This window comes from Lepus europaeus, chromosome X, assembly GCF_033115175.1.
Source record: "Lepus europaeus isolate LE1 chromosome X, mLepTim1.pri, whole genome shotgun sequence".
NCBI lineage: Eukaryota > Metazoa > Chordata > Mammalia > Lagomorpha > Leporidae > Lepus > Lepus europaeus.
In genome coordinates this window covers 134689320-134707450 of record NC_084850.1, presented here as the reverse complement: position 1 = coordinate 134707450, position 18131 = coordinate 134689320, and the positions used below count along the sequence as shown (strand labels likewise).

General features: G+C 41.3%; 1 protein-coding gene across 1 annotated transcript in view; it reads right to left on the bottom strand.

Moving 5' to 3' along the window:
- Positions 1 to 748, bottom strand: part of LOC133752890 (glycine receptor subunit alpha-2-like) — an 84541-nt gene extending 83793 nt beyond the window's left edge. Inside the window, exon 1 of the mRNA XM_062183157.1 lies at positions 681 to 748. Coding sequence (XP_062039141.1) covers positions 681 to 748 — 68 coding nt within the window. The remainder of the gene's footprint in view (positions 1 to 680) is intronic.
- Positions 749 to 18131: the final 17383 nt, after the last annotated feature.

The window sequence follows — 18131 nt, the reverse complement described above, 5'->3', positions numbered from 1 at the left end:
TAATTTATCACTTATTTTAATTATGCATGCTCCATTCCGCATGCCTACATAAAGGCAAAGATGTCCTATTAATTAAATTTTGGTAGGCAATTGGTTTCCAAATAGACTATACACTAGAATGTAGCATTGAAAAGAGACTGTCAACATTTCAAGAAAATTTCTCAATTGTACTGTGCTCCTAGTTGCTGGAATTACAAGTACCAAGTTGGCAGAGAATTAGGATTCTTTTATAGTTTATATACAATGGGCACGCTCCTGGTAAATTAATCCAATCACTTGCACCACATGAAAACTATTGCCCCTAATAATCCTTTTAAGTGACTTCCGGAAGAATTCAAAAGCAAAAAAAATATCACCCTTATATTGCAATATGAAGAACATGCAACTTATCAGACTACCTTAACATTGTATTGGCTGTGAAAACGCGTATTGAGATGCATAGAGTGGCGCGACGGACCATTAAACTTGCTTTTGTAAAAAAATTTGTACCACCTTCCCACCATAATTAAGCTTTTTTTTTTTTTTAATGAAGAAAAAAAGAAATTCATTATTCACTATAAAATGAAAACCACATGATGCCGGACACAGAAAAACAGCTAAGAATCACACCACGATCCCGTTCTCGTCCAAACAGTTTTCATGTGCAAAAATACCAGCATGCAAAGTCGTTTCTCACCTACCTGAAGCGATTTGTTTCTAAGAAAAATGCAAACAAGGCTGTCACAATGTGCAGTAGCTGCCGGTTCATTCCTGTTTTCTGTGATGCTGGTGGAGAGAAATCCCGAAAATGATTCCAGAAAGAAGCTAGGGGGGGGGCAAAAAAAAAAAAAAAAAAGTCTTTCTCTATTGCCCAGATTCAAAATCGGGCAGACATGTAGTTTCCTTGAAAACCAAAAAGACATTTGGATAACAGTGTGGTGAGAAAAAACAAAAAGTGCCAGTCCTGGGCGTCATGGTCAGGTGCAACCGAGGCTCAGGACCATCAGTGAACCGAGCCAAAGACAAAGCCTCAGGACTGGTGAATCCCCCCCAGCTGCTTTTCTCTGAATAATAATAATACCTTAATCACATCACCATGCAAAAGGGGGCTGGTGACAATGCCATCCTGGAAGTCAGGGTGCTGTGTGGCTTTTGTTGCATACGCTCTCTGTTTAGCAAAGCTCTTTTCTCTAGAAAAATGTTCTTTTTTGTTAAAAAAAAAAAAAAAGAAGTTGTAAATGAGGGAGAAAAAAATGTGCTGGAGTGGGTGGGGGGGGGAAAGAGAGGAAGATTGGTGAGATTCTGTGCTGGAATGAGGGCTACAGAGAGAGAGACGTGATGTTCCCCAGCCTATGCATTTCAGCACTCGGACAGCTCCTAGCTCTGAAGTGCGCATGTTTCCTTTTTTTTTTTTTTGCAGTCGCTTGGGGCAGGGCGGGGGGGGTCGGAAAGAGGCATTCCAGAGCGACTTGGATGTTCCCAGAGGTTGCTTGAAGGGGGGGGGGGGTGCAAGCACATTGGGGGGGGGGGGGGAACAGAGAAACAGGATTCAGACTACTGACATGATAACCAAGGGTGTGTGAGTAGTCCACTCCCAGATAGTGGGAATGATAGGCAAAAGAGAAAAGGAAGGAAGGAAGGAAAGAGGACATTTCCTGGGCATACAGAAGCTCGTGTACAGAAACACGTGCGTGCAGAATCCATAATTTAATTTACAGGTCCTTTACACCTGCCTCACCTCTTGGGTGTTTGCATTGGATTTTTTTTCATGTGTTCTCCAAGGACCTCTCTTACCTCTGAAGGGAAAGCCCCTTCCACTGAGCCTGTCTGCAGTGGCTCAAAATCTTTGGGGATATTCTTCACGTTAAAAAAAAAAAAAAAAGATTTGTAGAGAAGAAAAAAAAAAAAAGATAATAGACCAGCAGGGGGCAGTAGCAATCTTTTCCTGCCCTGGTGAAAGGTTAGAATCAGGCTCCATTGATCTTCTGTATATAGAGAATTGAAAATGAATCTTGATGTGAATGGGGTGGGGGGGGAGAGGGAGAGGGGAGGGTTGCGGGTGGGAGGGAAGCTATGGGGGGGGGGAAGCCATTGTAACCCATAAGCTGTACACTGGAAATTTCTATTCATTAAATAAAAGTTAAAAAAAAAAAAAAAAGAAATCCAATTTTCCCAGAAAAAAAAAAAAAAAAGAAATGGAGGAAGGAAAAGTGAGGTTAAAAGTTAACCACTAGGAAGGGTCATGTCATAAAGTGTAAGATGTTCTTCTGCTAGGTTGGGTTAAACTGACGGATAATAGTGAAAGTTAAAAAAAAAAAATCCAGTGCAAAATCTTGACCGGTAACCCTGTTATCTGAAGTTATATTTACAAATATTACTAATAATAAAAGCAGATAAGGGTAAGATTGTTCAATGCAAGTAAACTAGCGATTTCTAAGGGGGAATGAAAACATGTTGTACCCAAAGATGTGTGAGTAAAACTACATTTTTGTCTGTGAAATAAAACCTTGTCAGTCACCGTGTCATTCCATGACAGCTTTAAAATTAAAAACAAGATAATATAATTAATTTTTAGTCCATGAGCGCGTGCCCTGCCCTTGAAAACGTTTAAATATTACAGCAGAGTAGCAAAGAATTCTATGTTTTGGAAACGTGAATTCTGAGAGGAAAAATTGCAAGTTTTATTGAACCTCTTAATGCTCATGTAAATTAGCTGAGAATCCCGTTCAAATGCAAGTTCTGACTCAGCGGGTCCGGCATGGGGCCCGAGAGTCTGCATTTCTAACAAGTTCCTCGTTGAAGCTGGTCCTGCCGGTTCACAGGTCACAATTGGAACAGCGAGGCTCTTCATGCCATTTCATTAAATTTCTATGCCACCATAGAATATATGTTTCTATTCCACCATAGAATATATGTTTCTATTCCACCATAGAATATATATTGCACCATAACAGTGAAAATTTAAGAACCGCCTCTGAGATGAATGTAGCAGCACCCAAGCGTTCGGCTTACGTACAAAATCAGGTCTTTGGGTGCGTGTTATTAACCCTCGATCTAGCGAATGTGATTCAATTTAAAAGGAAAAAAAAAAAACCAGTATGGAATATTGTAAGACATCCTTGGACTGCGGCATCAAACCTATTGTCTTCCGAATTCATCCACATAGGAACTCTAGGTCTGGTTTTTATCCCTTGCGGTCTTGACCCAAAAATAAAATCAATTTCTGTAACTACGTTTCTTCCATTGGTACTATATGGAATGATAATTACACTATTTTTGTGCTTGGGATTCTTTTCCAAAAGAAAATACAAATGTAAAAAATAGGACAAAATGATTTGTCCCAAATTTAAAGTTCTAACGATGCTTAAAGCAGTGCACGTCTTTGCCAGTAATTCTTTTAACAACGGTCATATTATTAACCAGGAGTGGGGTGAGTATGGAAACCTGTGACAAAAGGAGATTCTGGCCAGTGGCATGAAATCATGGCATATGTTATTTTAGAGTTGGAAAGGACTTTAGAGACGATGCTCTCTCTTCTCACATTATAGTTTTGTAGATAATATCGTGATAATATTCTATTATCATTTCATGCAGATGATACATGGATGTATATTTCTATCAAGACCCATAAATCCAACTGCTTCCTAAATAATTCCTTTTGGCTGTCTTAAAAATCTCCTCAAACTCTTCATGTGAAAACAGAACTTTTGGTTAATTTCTCCATCCTGCTGGTATTCATTCTACTTCACTTGTTTCCCTGTCCCAAGTCCAATGCCCAAGATATGATCTCTAAAAACTCCCTCTCAACCACCTACCATATCCGGTTCTCACCACGTCCTATTGATTTTATCCCCCAAATATCTACCCAGGCTGTCCATTTCTTTCCTCCTCAACCTCTATGATCCCAGTACGGATGTCTTGATTTCTTATCTTGCGCTGCTGTAGAGAACCACCTTACTAGAGTATCCGATCCAACCGCTGGCCCTCTTCCACCTCATCCCTTGCTCCAGCCACAATGGTTGTTCAAATACCAGGATCTGGTTATGTCACAGTCCCTGGTTAACGCTATAGCTCTCCACTGAAGTTTGGGTAGAACAAAGAAACTACTTGATCATCCCCTACTCTTCTTATCCTTCCCCTCTAAACATATTGATTGTTTTTTAGTCCCTCATTCTTGCTGTATTGCTTAATCTTATGAAGTGCTCATGCCTCTCATCTTTGTCTAGTTCATACCAGCTTATTTTTCAAATTCCTGCTCATGTATTACTTCCTGAAGACCTTCTCTAACCTGCATAATTCTATCAACTCAGATTCCATGAACTCATCACCACTGCATGCACACATGTGTAGGACTATTTAATTATATTATGAGCTTTGCAACGGAGAAGGAGAGCAGATGTTTTGGTCCATCATTGTATCCTCATATTCTCAGTGATGACAATAGTCGTGATGGTACTACCGAAGGTAACCAGACGTGCTGCTTAGTCAAAGTCATGGGTGTAAATATTTGTAGTTTGTGGTTAACAAATATTTCTGTCAAGAATTATTTGTTAGGAAATTAACAAATTAAGAGCTGCGATTATTTGAAAGAACACCAAGTTCAGGGGCTCAGCATTCTAAGGCGTGAAATGAAACTCAAAGTAGAACAATATGAACCTGATTGATTTTGTGACCTTCGACGGTCATTTAAAACTCTCTAAGCTGCATTTTAACAATATGTAAAATATATATAATGTTGGTACAAGATGTATCTCTATGTAAGATAGTCTTGAAAGCCACTCGGTTATAATATCTACTGGCTGTTAAAATTCATGTTTTTACTTTGTTTCTTTGAACAATTCCATTTTCAAAGAAGTCAGTCTCGGGAGCTTTGTAAAGACCTATTTACAATGCAATGCAATCCTGAAGTCTAATCTCCCTATGCCTGTAACTCACCAAATTACAACTGGTTTAGGCATGTGGCACCTTCATTTTGTATTCTTCCCGTCAAGGAAATGAAAAAAAAAATATTACCCATCCAATGATGGCACAAAGATCAACACACAATATTTGGTCTATGTGATGATACATATTAAAATGTTTCAATGGATGGGCGGCGCCATGGCTCACTTGGCTAATCCTCTGCCTGTGGCGCCGGCACACCGGGTTCTAGTCCCGGTTGGGGCGCCGGATTCTATCCCGGTTGCCCCTCTTCCAGGCCAGCTCTCTGCTGTGGCCCGGAAGGGCAGTGGAGGATGGCCCAGGTGCTTGGGCCCCTGCACCTGCATGGGAGACCAGGAGGAAGCACCTGGCTCCTGGCTTCGGATCGGCACAGCGTGCTGGCCATAGCAGCCATTTGGGGGGTGAACCAATGGAAGGAAGATCTCTCTCTCTCTCTCTCTCTCTCTCACTCACTAACTCTGCCTGTCAAAAAAATGTTTCAATGGATATAAACAATAGAAGCATTTCTTCTAAACATTAGTATCATTTATTGATAGTGGTAAGTCTCAAGAACCTCTAACAGATAACCAAATTACCCATACTATGTGGCAGAATAATAATTGAGATTCCCAACGGAGAATCTAAAGTTCATGGGAATTGGTCAGAATTTACAAGTTTACATGTTTAAGTGATGCAATCCTATTTTCAATATCTACTACTCAAGTGAACAGAATTATTTCTCATCGTGCGCGATTGATGTTATTTTGCAAGTCAACGAAATCCTACAATATATCCACAACAATTTTTTTTTAACAGCCATGCTTTTATTTCATTGCAGTGAATGCCATTTTGATAGCATTTGTGCCAACATCATACTAACACACACACACACAAACACACACACAAACACACACACAAACACACACGATGAATGGCAAGACCATATTTACAGTCTCAAAGTCAATTTCCTCTGGGGGAAAGTTGAAAAATGTCTAACATAGCAATATCCTGCATCAGGACTCCTAGTGAACTCTTACGGGTCGTCCAATGGAGTGATGGTCCTCCTCAAATATTAGCGCTACTCCTGCCCACTTGACAAGATGAAGTGAAGATTAAGAAAGGACATATTCATTACAAATGAAATTCTATTACTAAACATGTGGCTTACGAGGTCAACATTAGTGATTGCCATCCCTTAACTATATATACTATTACATTATTCAGGGTTCTTCAGATACAATAGGATATTTAAATATAGACACACGCTTTCTCACACATACACACACCACATATACATATATATATATACATATATATACACACACATACACACACACACATACATATAAGGAAATTAAATGGAGGGTGGCAAATGTGATTATGAAGTGAGGTCTCATGACAAGTTGCCTGCAAGCTGGAGGACCTGGGATGATAGTAGCATGACTCATTCCAAGTCTAGAGTCTCAGGATCCACGAATCTGATGGTGGAACTCTAAAACTGAAGGTCAGAGAACCCCATGGCATTGCTTAAAGCAAGTCCTAGCGTTGAAGGCCAGAGAACCCAATGTTTTGATTTCAGAGAGCAAGAAAAGAAATGTGTACCAACTCCAGGAGAGAAGAGAAATGAATTGTATTTCCTCTACTTTATTGTTTTCCTTTTCCTCTTCCTCCTCCTTCATGGAAAATGACATTAAGAGGTAATTTTATTTTCATGAAAAAGTTTTAAATCCATGTGTAGTTTTTTCATTATATATATATTGAATTTTTTATATATTTATATTTTCAATATTTATATATTGAATTTTTATATATACACATGAACTTCTTAAAGACTCTCTCTTTAATCTTGTACAACACCCAAATATATCTATCATTTTTTCTTGTGATTTGCTTGTGATTTGCTTGAAGATATTTCTGCACATATTAGGAATTTTTATACTGAGATGAACATACTTTTATACAAATGCTGGGCTATACTAAACCTTGGTAGGAGAATTATAAGTTGAAATGTTCATTGTAGAGCACTTTTCGTCTCCTTGGTTAACATTATTGCAAAGTATTTATATTTTTTGTAGCTACTGTGAATGGAACTTATCTTACAAGTTCTTTCTTAGCCATGGCATTGTCTGTGTATACAAGGCTATTGATTTTATTTATATTTCATTGTATCTATTTAAATTTAATTTTATTTTATATTCTGCAAGTTTACCAAACTCTTTATCGAGTTCCAATAGTCTCTTAGTGGAGTCTTTTGGTTCCCCTATGTATAAGATCTTGCCATCTGAAAACAGGGATAATTTGACTTGTCCATTTCCAATTTATATCCCTTTGATTCATTTTTCTTGCCTAATGGCTCTGGCTAAAACTTCCAGGACTATATTAAATAGCAATGGTGAAAGTGTACAACCTCGTCTGGTTCTGGATCTCAGTGGAAATGCGACCAACATTTCTCTTCATTCCATATGATATTGGCCATGGGTTTGTCATAGATTCCTTGATTGTGTTGCGGAATGTCCCTTCTATACTCAATTTGCTTAAGGTTTTTTTATCATGAAAAGATGTATTATAGCACATTCTTTCTCTGCATCTATTGATGTATAGTTTTTATTCTTCACATTCTTAATGTGATATATTTATTGATATGCGTATGTTGAACCATCCCTGCATACCAGGGGTAAATCCCACTTGGTCTTGGTGGATGATCTTTCTGATGTGTTATTGGATTTGATTAGCTAGTATTATGTTGAGGATCTTTGCATATATTCATCAGGGATATTGGTCTATAGTTCTCTTTTCTTGTTGTATGTACTTCTGGTTTTGGAACTAACGTGAGGCTGGATTCCCTAAAGGAATTTGGGAGGGATTCCTCCCTTTCAATTGTTTTGAATAGCTTGAGAAGAATTGGAATTAGTTCTTTTTTTTTTTTTTTTTGGACAGGCAGAGTGGATAGTGAGAGAGAGAGACAGAGAGAAAGGTCTTCCTTTTTGCCGTTGGTTCACCCTCCAATGGCCGCCGCGGCCGGCGCATCGCGCTGATCCGAAGCCAGGAGCCCGGTGCTTCTCCTGGTCTCCCATGAAGGTGCAGGGCCCAAGCACTTGGGCCATCCTCCACTGCCTTCCCGGGCCATAGCAGAGAGCTGGCCTGGAAGAGGGGCAACCGGGATAGAATCCGGCACCCCAACAGGGACTAGAACCCCGTGTGCCGGCGCCGCAAGGCGGAGGATTAGCCTGTTAAGCCACGGCGCCGGCCAAGGAATTAGTTCTTCTTTAAAAGTTCGGTAGAATTCAGCAGTGAATCTGTCCTGTCCTGGGCTTTTCTTTGTTGGGAGAATCTTTGTCACTGATTTAATATCCATCTTGGTTATTGGTCTGTTTAGGTTTTCTGTGTCTTCATGACTCAATCTTGGTAGATCATATGTGTGCAGGAATCTATCCATTTTTTCTAGACCTTCCAATTTGTTGACATATAACTGTTTGTAGTAATTTCTGACAATTCTTTTTATTTCTGTGATATCTGTTTTTACATCTCCTTTTTAATCTCTGATTTTATTGATTTGGGTCTTTTTCCTCTTTTTTTTTTTGGTTAGTTTGATCAGTGGTGTGTCAATTTTGTTTATTTTTTTTAGAAGAACAACTCTTTGTTTTACTGATCTTTTTTTATTTCAATGTTGTATATTTCTTATCTAATTTTAATTATTTCTTTCCCCCATGCTAATTATGAGTTTGGATTGTTGTTTTTCTAGATCCTTGAGATGCACTGATAGCTCATTGGTTTGATGACATTCCAATCTCTTGACGTAGGCACTAATTGCTACAAACTTCCCTCTTTAACACTGCTTTTGCTGTATCCCATAAGTTTGGATATCCTGATTTGTCATTTTTATTTGTTTCCAGGGATTTTTTTTTTTATTTCGCTTTTGATTTCTTCTATGATTTCACTGTTTGTTCAGGAGTATGTTGTTCAGTCTCCATGTGTTTGTATATTTTCTAGAGATGCTTAAGTTTTAATTTCCAGCTTCATTCCATTGTGGTCATGGTATGATTTCAAATTTTTTGAATTTGATGAGACTTGTTGTATGGCCTAGAATATGGCCTCTCCTAGAGAAAGTGTCCTCCGTTGATGAAAAGAATGTGTATTCAACTGTGGGAGGAAATGTTCTGTAGCTATCAGTCAGGTCCATTTGGTCCATGGTATAGATTAGCTCTGTTGTTTCTTCGTTGATTTTCTGTCTATTGATCTGTCCATTGATGAACATGGGGTGTTGAAGCCCCCCAGTACGATTGTGTTGGAGTCTATATCACTCTTTATATCCAATAACATTTATTTTAAATGGCCAGGCACCCAGTCATTGGGTGCCATATACATTGATTATAGTCACACCTTCTTGTTGAACAGACCACGTAATCATTACGTAGTGCCCTTCTTTGTCTCTCTTAATAGTTTGTGTGTTGACGTCTAGTTTGTGTGGTGTTAGGGGTCTGCCCATTATTCCTCTCCATTAGCATGGAGTACCTTTTTCCAGTCTTTTGCTTTCAGTCTGTGTGTATCTTTGTTGGTGAAGTGTGTTTTTTTTTGTAGGCAGCAAGTAGGTGGGTCTTGTTTTTCAATCCATTCAGCCAGTCTGTATCTTTTTTTTTCTTTTTTTTGACAGGCAGAGTGGACAGTAGAGGGGAGACAGAGAGAAAGGTCTTCCTTTTGCCGTTGGTTCACCCTCCAATGGCCGCCACGGTAGGCGCGCTGTGGCCGGCGCACCGCGCTGATCCGATGGCAGGAGCCAGGTGCTTCTCCTGGTCTCCCATGGGGTGCAGGGCCCAAGCACTTGGGCCATCCTCCACTGCACTCCCTGGCCACAGCAGAGAGCTGGCCTGGAAGAGGGGCAACCGGGACAGGATCGGTGCCCCTACCGGGACTAGAACCCGGTGTGCCGGCGCCGCAAGGCGGAGGATTAGCCTACTGAGCCGCGGCGCCGGCCCAGTCTGTATCTTTTTTTTTTTTTTTTTTTTTTTTTTTTTTTTTTTTTTTTTTTTTTTTTTGACAGGCAGAGTGGACAGTGAGAGAGAGACAGAGAGAAAGGTCTTCCTTTCGCCGTTGGTTCACCCTCCAATGGCCGCCGCGGTAGCGCGCTGCGGCCGGCGCACCGCGCTGTTCCGATGGCAGGAGCCAGGTGCTTATCCTGGTCTCCCATGGGGTGCAGAGCCCAAGCACTTGGGCCATCCTCCACTGCACTCCCTGGCCACAGCAGAGAGCTGGCCTGGAAGAGGGGCAACCGGGGACAGGATCGGTGCCCCGACCGGGACTAGAACCCGGTGTGCCGGCGCCGCAAGGCGGAGGTAGCCTAGTGAGCCGCGGCGCCGGCCAGTCTGTATCTTTTAATCAGAGAATACAGGCGATTTACATTCAAAATGATTACTTATAAGTAGCAATTTGGTCCTACCACCTTTCCACGCATATTCCTATTGTTTCCTTTGGGTTTCCTTTGTACTTTTACTAGATTTTCTGCCTTTACATTCTTTCATAATGACTATCATTTCCTGTTTTTGTGTGTAATACACACGTAAGAATCATTTGTAAGGCTGGACACGTGGTGGCAAATTATTTCAATTTCTTTTTTTTAGAAGGTCTATTATTTCACCTTCATTTAGAAATAAGAACTTTGCTGGCCACAGTATTCCGGATCGACAGTTTCTTTTAATCCTTGGACTACGTCTGTCCCTTCTCTTCTAGCCTGTAGGGTTTCTGATAAGAAATCAGCTATTAGTCTCATTAAGGATCCTCTGAGGGAATTTGGCATTTCTCTTGTGCACACTTTAGAATCTTTTACTGAATTTAGAATTTTTACCGAAATGGGAAAGTTTGACTGTAATGTGTCATGGTGAAGGTCTCTTCTGATCAAGTCTATTAGGAGTTCTATGTGCTTCCTGTACTTGGATGTCCTTTTACGGAAGTTTCTGGTATTAGTTCACTGACTGGGGCCCTTCTAATCCGTTCTCTCTTTCCTCGTCTCTTCAAGGCCGTCAGGACTTCTAAGACACATTTGTTTGGGTCATTTGATAGTATCTCATAAATTATCAAACACTGTTTTCAGTGTTTTAGTTTTTAGCAGATTCAATAGAGTTCATAGATATGATTCTAAGAATGCAATGATATTTCATTCCTCCTTCCCTTCCCCTCCCTCCTCCTTTTCCCTTCCTCTCTTCCTTCCTCTCTTCCTTCCTTCCTTCCCTTCTTTCCTTCCTTCCTTCCTTCCTTCCTTCTTTCCTTCCTTCCTTCCTTCCTTCCTTCTTTCCTTCCTTCCTTCCTTCCTTCCTACCTTCCTTCCTTCCTTCCTTCTTTCCTTCCTTCCTTCCTTCCTTCCTTCTTTCCTTCCTTCCTTCCTCCTTCCCTTCCTTCCTTCTTTCCTTCCTTCCTTCCTGTCCTTCCTTCCTTCTTTCCTTCCTTCCTTCCTTCCTTCCTTCCTTCTTTCCTTCCTTCCTTCCTTCCTTCCTTCTTTCCTTCCTTCCCTTCCTTCCTTCCTTCCTACCTTCCTTCCCTTTCCTTCCTTCTTTCCTTCCTTCCTTCCTTCCTTCCTTCCTTCCTACCTTTTCTTTCCTTCCTTCCACCTTCCTTCCTTCCTTCCTACCTTCCTTCCTTCCTTCCTTCCTTCTTTCCTTCCTTCCTTCCTTCCTACCTTCCTTCTTTCCTTCCTTCCTACCTACCTTCCTTCCTTCCTTCCTTCTTTCTTCCTTCCTTCCTTCCTTCCTTCTTCCTTCCTCTTTCCTTCCCTTTCCTTCCTTCCTACCTTCCTTCCTACCTTCCTTCCTTCCTTCCTACCTTCCTTCTTCTTCCTTCCTTCTTTCCTTCCTTCCTTCCTTCCTACCTTCCTATCCTTCCTTCCTTCCTACCTACCTTCCTTCCTTCCTTCCTTATTCCTTCCTTCCTTCCTTCCTTCCTTCTTTCTTCCTTCCTTCTTTCCTTCCTTCCTTCCTTCCTTCCTCCTTCTACCTTCCTTCCTTCTTTCCTTCCTTCCTTCCTTCCTACCTTCCTTCCTTCTTTCCTTCCTTCCTTCCTTCCTTCTTCCTTCCTTCCTTCCTTCCTTCCTACCTTCCTTCCTTCTTTCCTTCCTTCCTTCCTTCCTTCTTCCTTCCTTCCTTCCTTCCTTCCTACCTTCCTTCCTTCTTTCCTTCCTTCCTTCCTTCTTACCTTCCTTCCTTCCTTCCTTCTTTCCTTCCTCCTTCCTTCCTCCTTCCTTCTTTCCTTCCTTCCTTCCTTCCTTCCTACCTTCCCTTCCTTCCTTTCCTTCCTTCCTTCCTTCTTCTTTTCCTCCTTTCCTTCCTTCTCCTACCTTCCTTCCTTCCTTCCTTCCTTACCTTCCTTCCTTCTTTCCTTCCTTCCTTCCTTCTTCCTTCCTTCCTTCCTTCCTACCTTCCCTTCCTTCTTCTTCCCTTCCTTCCTTCCTTCCTTCTTTCCTTCCTTCCTTCCTTCCTTCCTACCTTCCTTCCTTCCTTCCTACCTTCCTTCCTTCCTTCCCTCCTACCTTCCTTCCTTCCTTCCTTTCCTTCCTTCCTACCTTCCTTCCTTCCTTCCCTCCTACCTTCCTTCCTTCCTTCCTGCCTTCCTTCCTTCCCTCCTACCTTCCTTCCTTCCTTTCCTTCCTTCCTTCCTTCCTTCCTTCTTCCTTCCTTCCTTCCTTCCTTCCTTCTTTCCTTCCTTCCTTCCTTCCTTCCTACCTTCCTTCCTTCTTTCCTTCCTTCCTATCTTCCTTCCTTCCTTCCTTCCTTCCTTCCTTCCTTCCTTCTTCCTTCCTTCCTTCCTTCCTTCCTTCCTTCTTTCCTTCCTTCCTACCTTCCTTCCTTCTTTCCTTCCTTCCTTCCTTCCTTCCTTCCTTCTTTCCTTCCTTCCTTCCTTCCTTCCTTCCTTCTTCCTTCCTTCCTTCTTTCCTTCCTTCCTTCCTTCCTTCCTTCCTTCCTTCTTTCCTTCCTTCCTTCCTTCTTTCCTTCCTTCCTTCCTTCTTTCCTTCCTTCCTACCTTCCTTCCTTCTTTCCTTCCTTCTTTCCTTCCTTCCTTCCTTCCTTCCTTCTTTCCGTCCTTCCTACCTTCCTTCCTTCGTTCCTTCCTTCTTTCCTTCCTTCCTTCCTTCCTTCCTTCCTTCCTTCTTTCCTTCCTTCCTTCCTTCCTTCTTCCTTCCTTCCTTCCTTCCTTCCTTCTTTCCTTCCTTCCTTCCTTCCTTCCTACCTTCCTTCCTTCTTTCCTTCCTTCCTTCCTTCCTTCCTTCCTTCCTTCTTTCCTTCCTTCCTACCTCCCTTCCTTCCTTCCTTCCTTCCTTCCTTCCTTCCTTCCTCTCTCTCTCGTTCTTTGTTTCTTTCATTTTTGAGATAACATATTTTAAATTTTCATGACAGTCAAGGGCTTAATGCTCCATTTAATAAAGAGTTCAAGAAGTAAAAAGTCAAAAGGCCCTAGTTGAGTGTAAATGTAGGCTAGAGCTATAAACAGTAGTCAGACAGAAGAGTGGCCATTTCGTCCACATAGAGCAAATTTCAAAGTTATCACAGGTCATTAAAAACTATAGTAGACGAACATTGTTAATCATTGGTTTGACAAAGGCATAAAGCAAAGTTTAACAAAACTTATATTTGCAGCTGTACTGATACACAGAGGCAAAGTATTGTGTATTTCTTCGAGAATGAAACAAATTATGACATTGCTACTGCCCTCTATGGACTTATGGTCCACGTGTGAAGATAGGAGGAAGAAATATTATAGAAGTTGGGTTCTAGGGTAAGGGTATCAACAGGAAAGATCAATATACTGATACTCGAAACATTTAAAAATAGAGCACATACCTATGTATTCTTCAGAGTCTATGTTATGGTTCTCATCTTGGCAGGTTTGCAAAATTAATCCTTGTTAGCGCCCCAAATATGTTATTAATCAGGTATATGACATACTGCATAATACCCAAGAGCCTGCTTGATATAGACAGAATGAAAATATAGCTGTCTTTTATGACCTCGTCTAAATATGATCAGAGTCGGCAAACTTGGAAGGCTTCCATAGCCTTGGCAACTCATGACGAGAGCCGAGGGTGGTTACTGGCGCCATAAACTAGAGTGTCAATTTGTTGGGTCAACAACAGGAGCCACTGTGCACTTGCTCCTCATGTGGGATCTCTGTCCTTAATGTGCTGTCCATTGTGATTTAATGCTATAACTAGTACTCAAACAGTATGTTTCACTTTGTGTGTCTATGTGGGTGCAAACTGTTGAAATCTTTATACTAAATTGATCTTCTGTATAGAAAGAGAATTGAAAAGGAATCTTGATGTGAATGGAAGGGGAGAGGGAGTGGGAGAGGGGAGGGTTGTGGGTGGGAGGGAAGTTATGGGAGGGGGAAGCCATTGTAATCCATAAGCTGTACACTGGAAATTTATATTCATTAAATAAAAGTTAAAAAAGAAAATATAGCTATTGGGCTGCCAACTCACCATATAGACCTCAGCGGTGGATACGTTTCCTGGATGCATTTTGCTTGGGCGAGTTCCATGATAAACAGGATACGAGGATTACGGAATCAGGCCAGGTTACCGAGAAGTGTTCAGTGCAGCAGTGAAGATGCCACTTGAGGGGGGCTGGCACGGTGACATGGGCTGGTAAAGATGCTGCCTGCAGTGTCGGCATCCCATATGGGTGCTGGTTCTGGTCCTGGCTGCTCCTCTCCTGATCCAGCTCTCTGCTGTGGCCTAGGCAAGCAGTAGAAGATGGCCCAAGTCCTTGGGCCCCTGCACACCCACATGGGAGACCCAGAGGAAACTCCTGGCTCCTGGCTTCGGATCAGCGCAGCTTCGGCCATTGCGGCCAGTTGGGAAATGAACCAGCAGATAGAGGGTCTCTCTCTCTCTCCCCCCCACCTTTCAAATAAATAAATAACTAAATAAATAAATCTTTTACAGTTCAAGCTATCTTCTAATATACAGCCTAGGAGCCACCAGGTAACGACTCAAGTATGTGGGTTCCTGCCCGCTGTGTGAGAAACCCAGATCGAGTTTGTGGTTCCTTGCTTTGACTCGGCCCAGCCCCGGCTGCCGAGATGAAAGATTCTCTCTTTCTCTCTCTCTCAAATAAATGAAAAGTAAATAAATTGAAGAATGATGAAAAATGTATATTTAAATTTGAGTGGAACCTATATCAAACGGACAGATGGAATCATCCCTTTTTTTAAAAAAAAAAAAAGATTTATTTATTTATTTGAAAGTCAGAGTTACACAGAGAGAGAGAGAGAGAGAGAGAGAGAGAGAGAGGTCTTCCATCCGCTGGTTCACTCCCCAGTTGGCTGCAACGGCCGGAGCTGTGCCGATCCGAAGCCAGGAGCCAGGAGCTTCTTCCGGGTCTCCCACGTGGGTGCAGGGGCCGAAGGATTTGGGCCATCTTCTACTGCTTTCCCAGGCCACAGCAGAGAGCTGGATCGGAAGTGGAGCAGCCGGGATTAGAACCGGTGCCCACATGGGATGCCGGCGCTGCAGGCCCGGGGGCGTTAAACCCGCTGAGCCACAGCGCAGTGGAGTCATCTCGAACTTCATCATACCATTTCAGAAATTGCATATTTACATCTTCTGTTTTCATTACTCACGTCTCAGATCGGGATTTATCTCGGACTCCTCTTTTTTTATGTACCGTTTCTGATCAACTCCGTTGCTAATTGACATATTCTTTGCATCTTGAAAATAATATATTATGAAATTGCATATGCTTATACAAGTATATGTGTGGAATTTATGTAATCAATATAATAATGAAATGAATTTAGATACAACCACAAATAGCACAAGACACAGAGAATCACCATCTCTCAAGCCTCCTGAATGCAAACACACACACACACACACTTTATGTAGTTTCTCATGTTTTAAATTATAGAAAATGAACGATAGTATTTGTAATTTTGTGACTTTGGTAAACATGTCATTATATAGAACAAGAATTCATTCATTTCATACTGTCTTGCTCAGTATATGAACATTCCACAATTTATTTATCTGTTCCATTGCTCATGGGCTTTTGGGTTACTTTCAAGGAATTTTTGGTCACACCAAATAATTCTGCATAATATTCTTGTACATTTCTTTTGCTGTATTTGTGCAGAGTTTCTCTAGAATGCGTATTTAAAGGAAGAATCATTGGGTCTTAAGGTATGCACAGCGTTGATTGTATTAGATTTCGCCAGGTTGTTTTTTTAAAGTGTTATAACAATTTACATTCTTGGTCCGGCGCCGCGGCTCACTAGGCTAATCCTCCGCCTTGTGGCGCCGGCACACCGGGTTCTAGTCCCGGTTGGGGCGCCGGATCCTGTCCCGGTTGCCCCTCTTCCAGGCCAGCTCTCTGCTGTGGCCCGGGAGTGCAGTGGAGGATGGCCCAAGTGCTTGGGCCCTGCACCCCATGGGAGACCAGGAGAAGCACCTGGCTCCTGGCTTTGGATCAGCGAGATGCGCCGGCCGCGGCGGCCATTGGAGGGTGAACCAACGGCAAACGGAAGACCTTTCTCTCTGTCTCTCTCTCTCACTGTCTATCTCTGCTGTGTCCCGGGAGGTGGCCATCTTGGGAATGAGACGGCAGCCATCTTGGGAGTGAGGTGGCGGCCATCTTGGGAGCAAGACGGTGGCCATCTTGGAGGGTGAACCAACGGCAAAGGAAGACCTTTCTCTCTGTCTCTCTCTCTCACTGTCCACTCTGCCTGCAAAAAAAAAAAAAAAAAAAAAACAATTTACATTCTTATCATCGTGTACAAAAGCTCTAATTGCTTTAGCTCCTTACCGACACTCCGGCATTTCCAGACTTCTTAATTTTTTGCCCGTCTGGAGAATGTTAAGTAGAATCTCGTAGCTTTAGTCTGCATTTATCTGATTGCTGATCAGATTGGGTACCATGTCAATATATTCACGGACCATTTATGCTTCATGTACAAATATCTGTTTATTCTTTTCAAAAATACTTGATGCGTGTGTTTCTTTTTCCTTATCTATGCGTAAAACTAGTTTATAGCAATCCTTTGTCTTACAAATATCTTTTCCCAGCTTGTGGCTCTTTGCTTTCTTGGTATTATTAAAATTTCATTTTATAAAATAAATTTTATAAATGGGATGTTCTAAAAGCGATTAATCTTTCTGCTTGTGATTTTTACTATTTTTCTCTTGCAACAAAATAATTGAAATTGCTGTACAGTTGGATAAATATAAATATATTAACAATATTAATTTCAAATATATATTAATTTTAAGACAAAAACAGGCGAAGATGAGCAGAGAAAAATAGAAGTAGGAGAAGGTAAGAGAATATCCTGATAAGGTTTTAAATGCTAAAAAAAGGTTGGACGGGATTAACGTTTTCAACTGGCAAATCAAGACGTCTTGATCTCTGCTCAATTCCAAGCCTGCCTGGTATCGATCCAATTCCAATGCCCTCCGCTACCTTAAAAAGATGCTATCCAACAGAGGAAAAAAAGGGTTCTCAGAGACCGTGATACTGAAATCATTTCACATTATATGTGATAATTCATTGTCCTTATGAATAGAAGCTCCGTTTCTTAAACTATGCCAAGCCAGCACCTCTCCATCTCCTCTCATAGCAGGCATGACATATGGGTACCATAAATATAAGATACATATATGGTAGGGATTCCTTTTAAAATTTTATTTATTTTTTATTTTTTTTTCAATTTTTATTAAACTTTTATTGAATGAATATAAACTTCCAAAGTATAGCTTATGGGTTACTGTACATTGCTATTTATTTATTTTTTAAAAATTAAAAATTTATTTTTATTTAAAAATTTATTTTTTAAAAATTAAAAACATTAACAATGCATGTACATATTTCTAGGGTAACGCGTGATGTATTCAATACGTGCGTACAACATATACCGACCAGGTCCGCGTAACACACATTTCCTCTTTTGTCATTATTTCAGCATGAGAGCCTTGTAGTCCCTCTCTTCCTTTGCTCTGAAAACATATACTAGGTTTTTTTGCGACCTACAGTCACCCCACTGGGCTGCGTAACATCAGGAACTTACGTATTCCTTTGATGTTACTCTGATTCGGTACCCATAACCCCACTCATCTTCCCTACCCACCACCCCCCCCAGCCTCTAGCAATTACTATTCTGTGTTCATATTGAGTTCTTGAAGTTTTCACATATGAGAACACGGAGTATTTCTCTTTCTGGGAATATTTATTTTGCTTGACATAATGCCCTTCGAC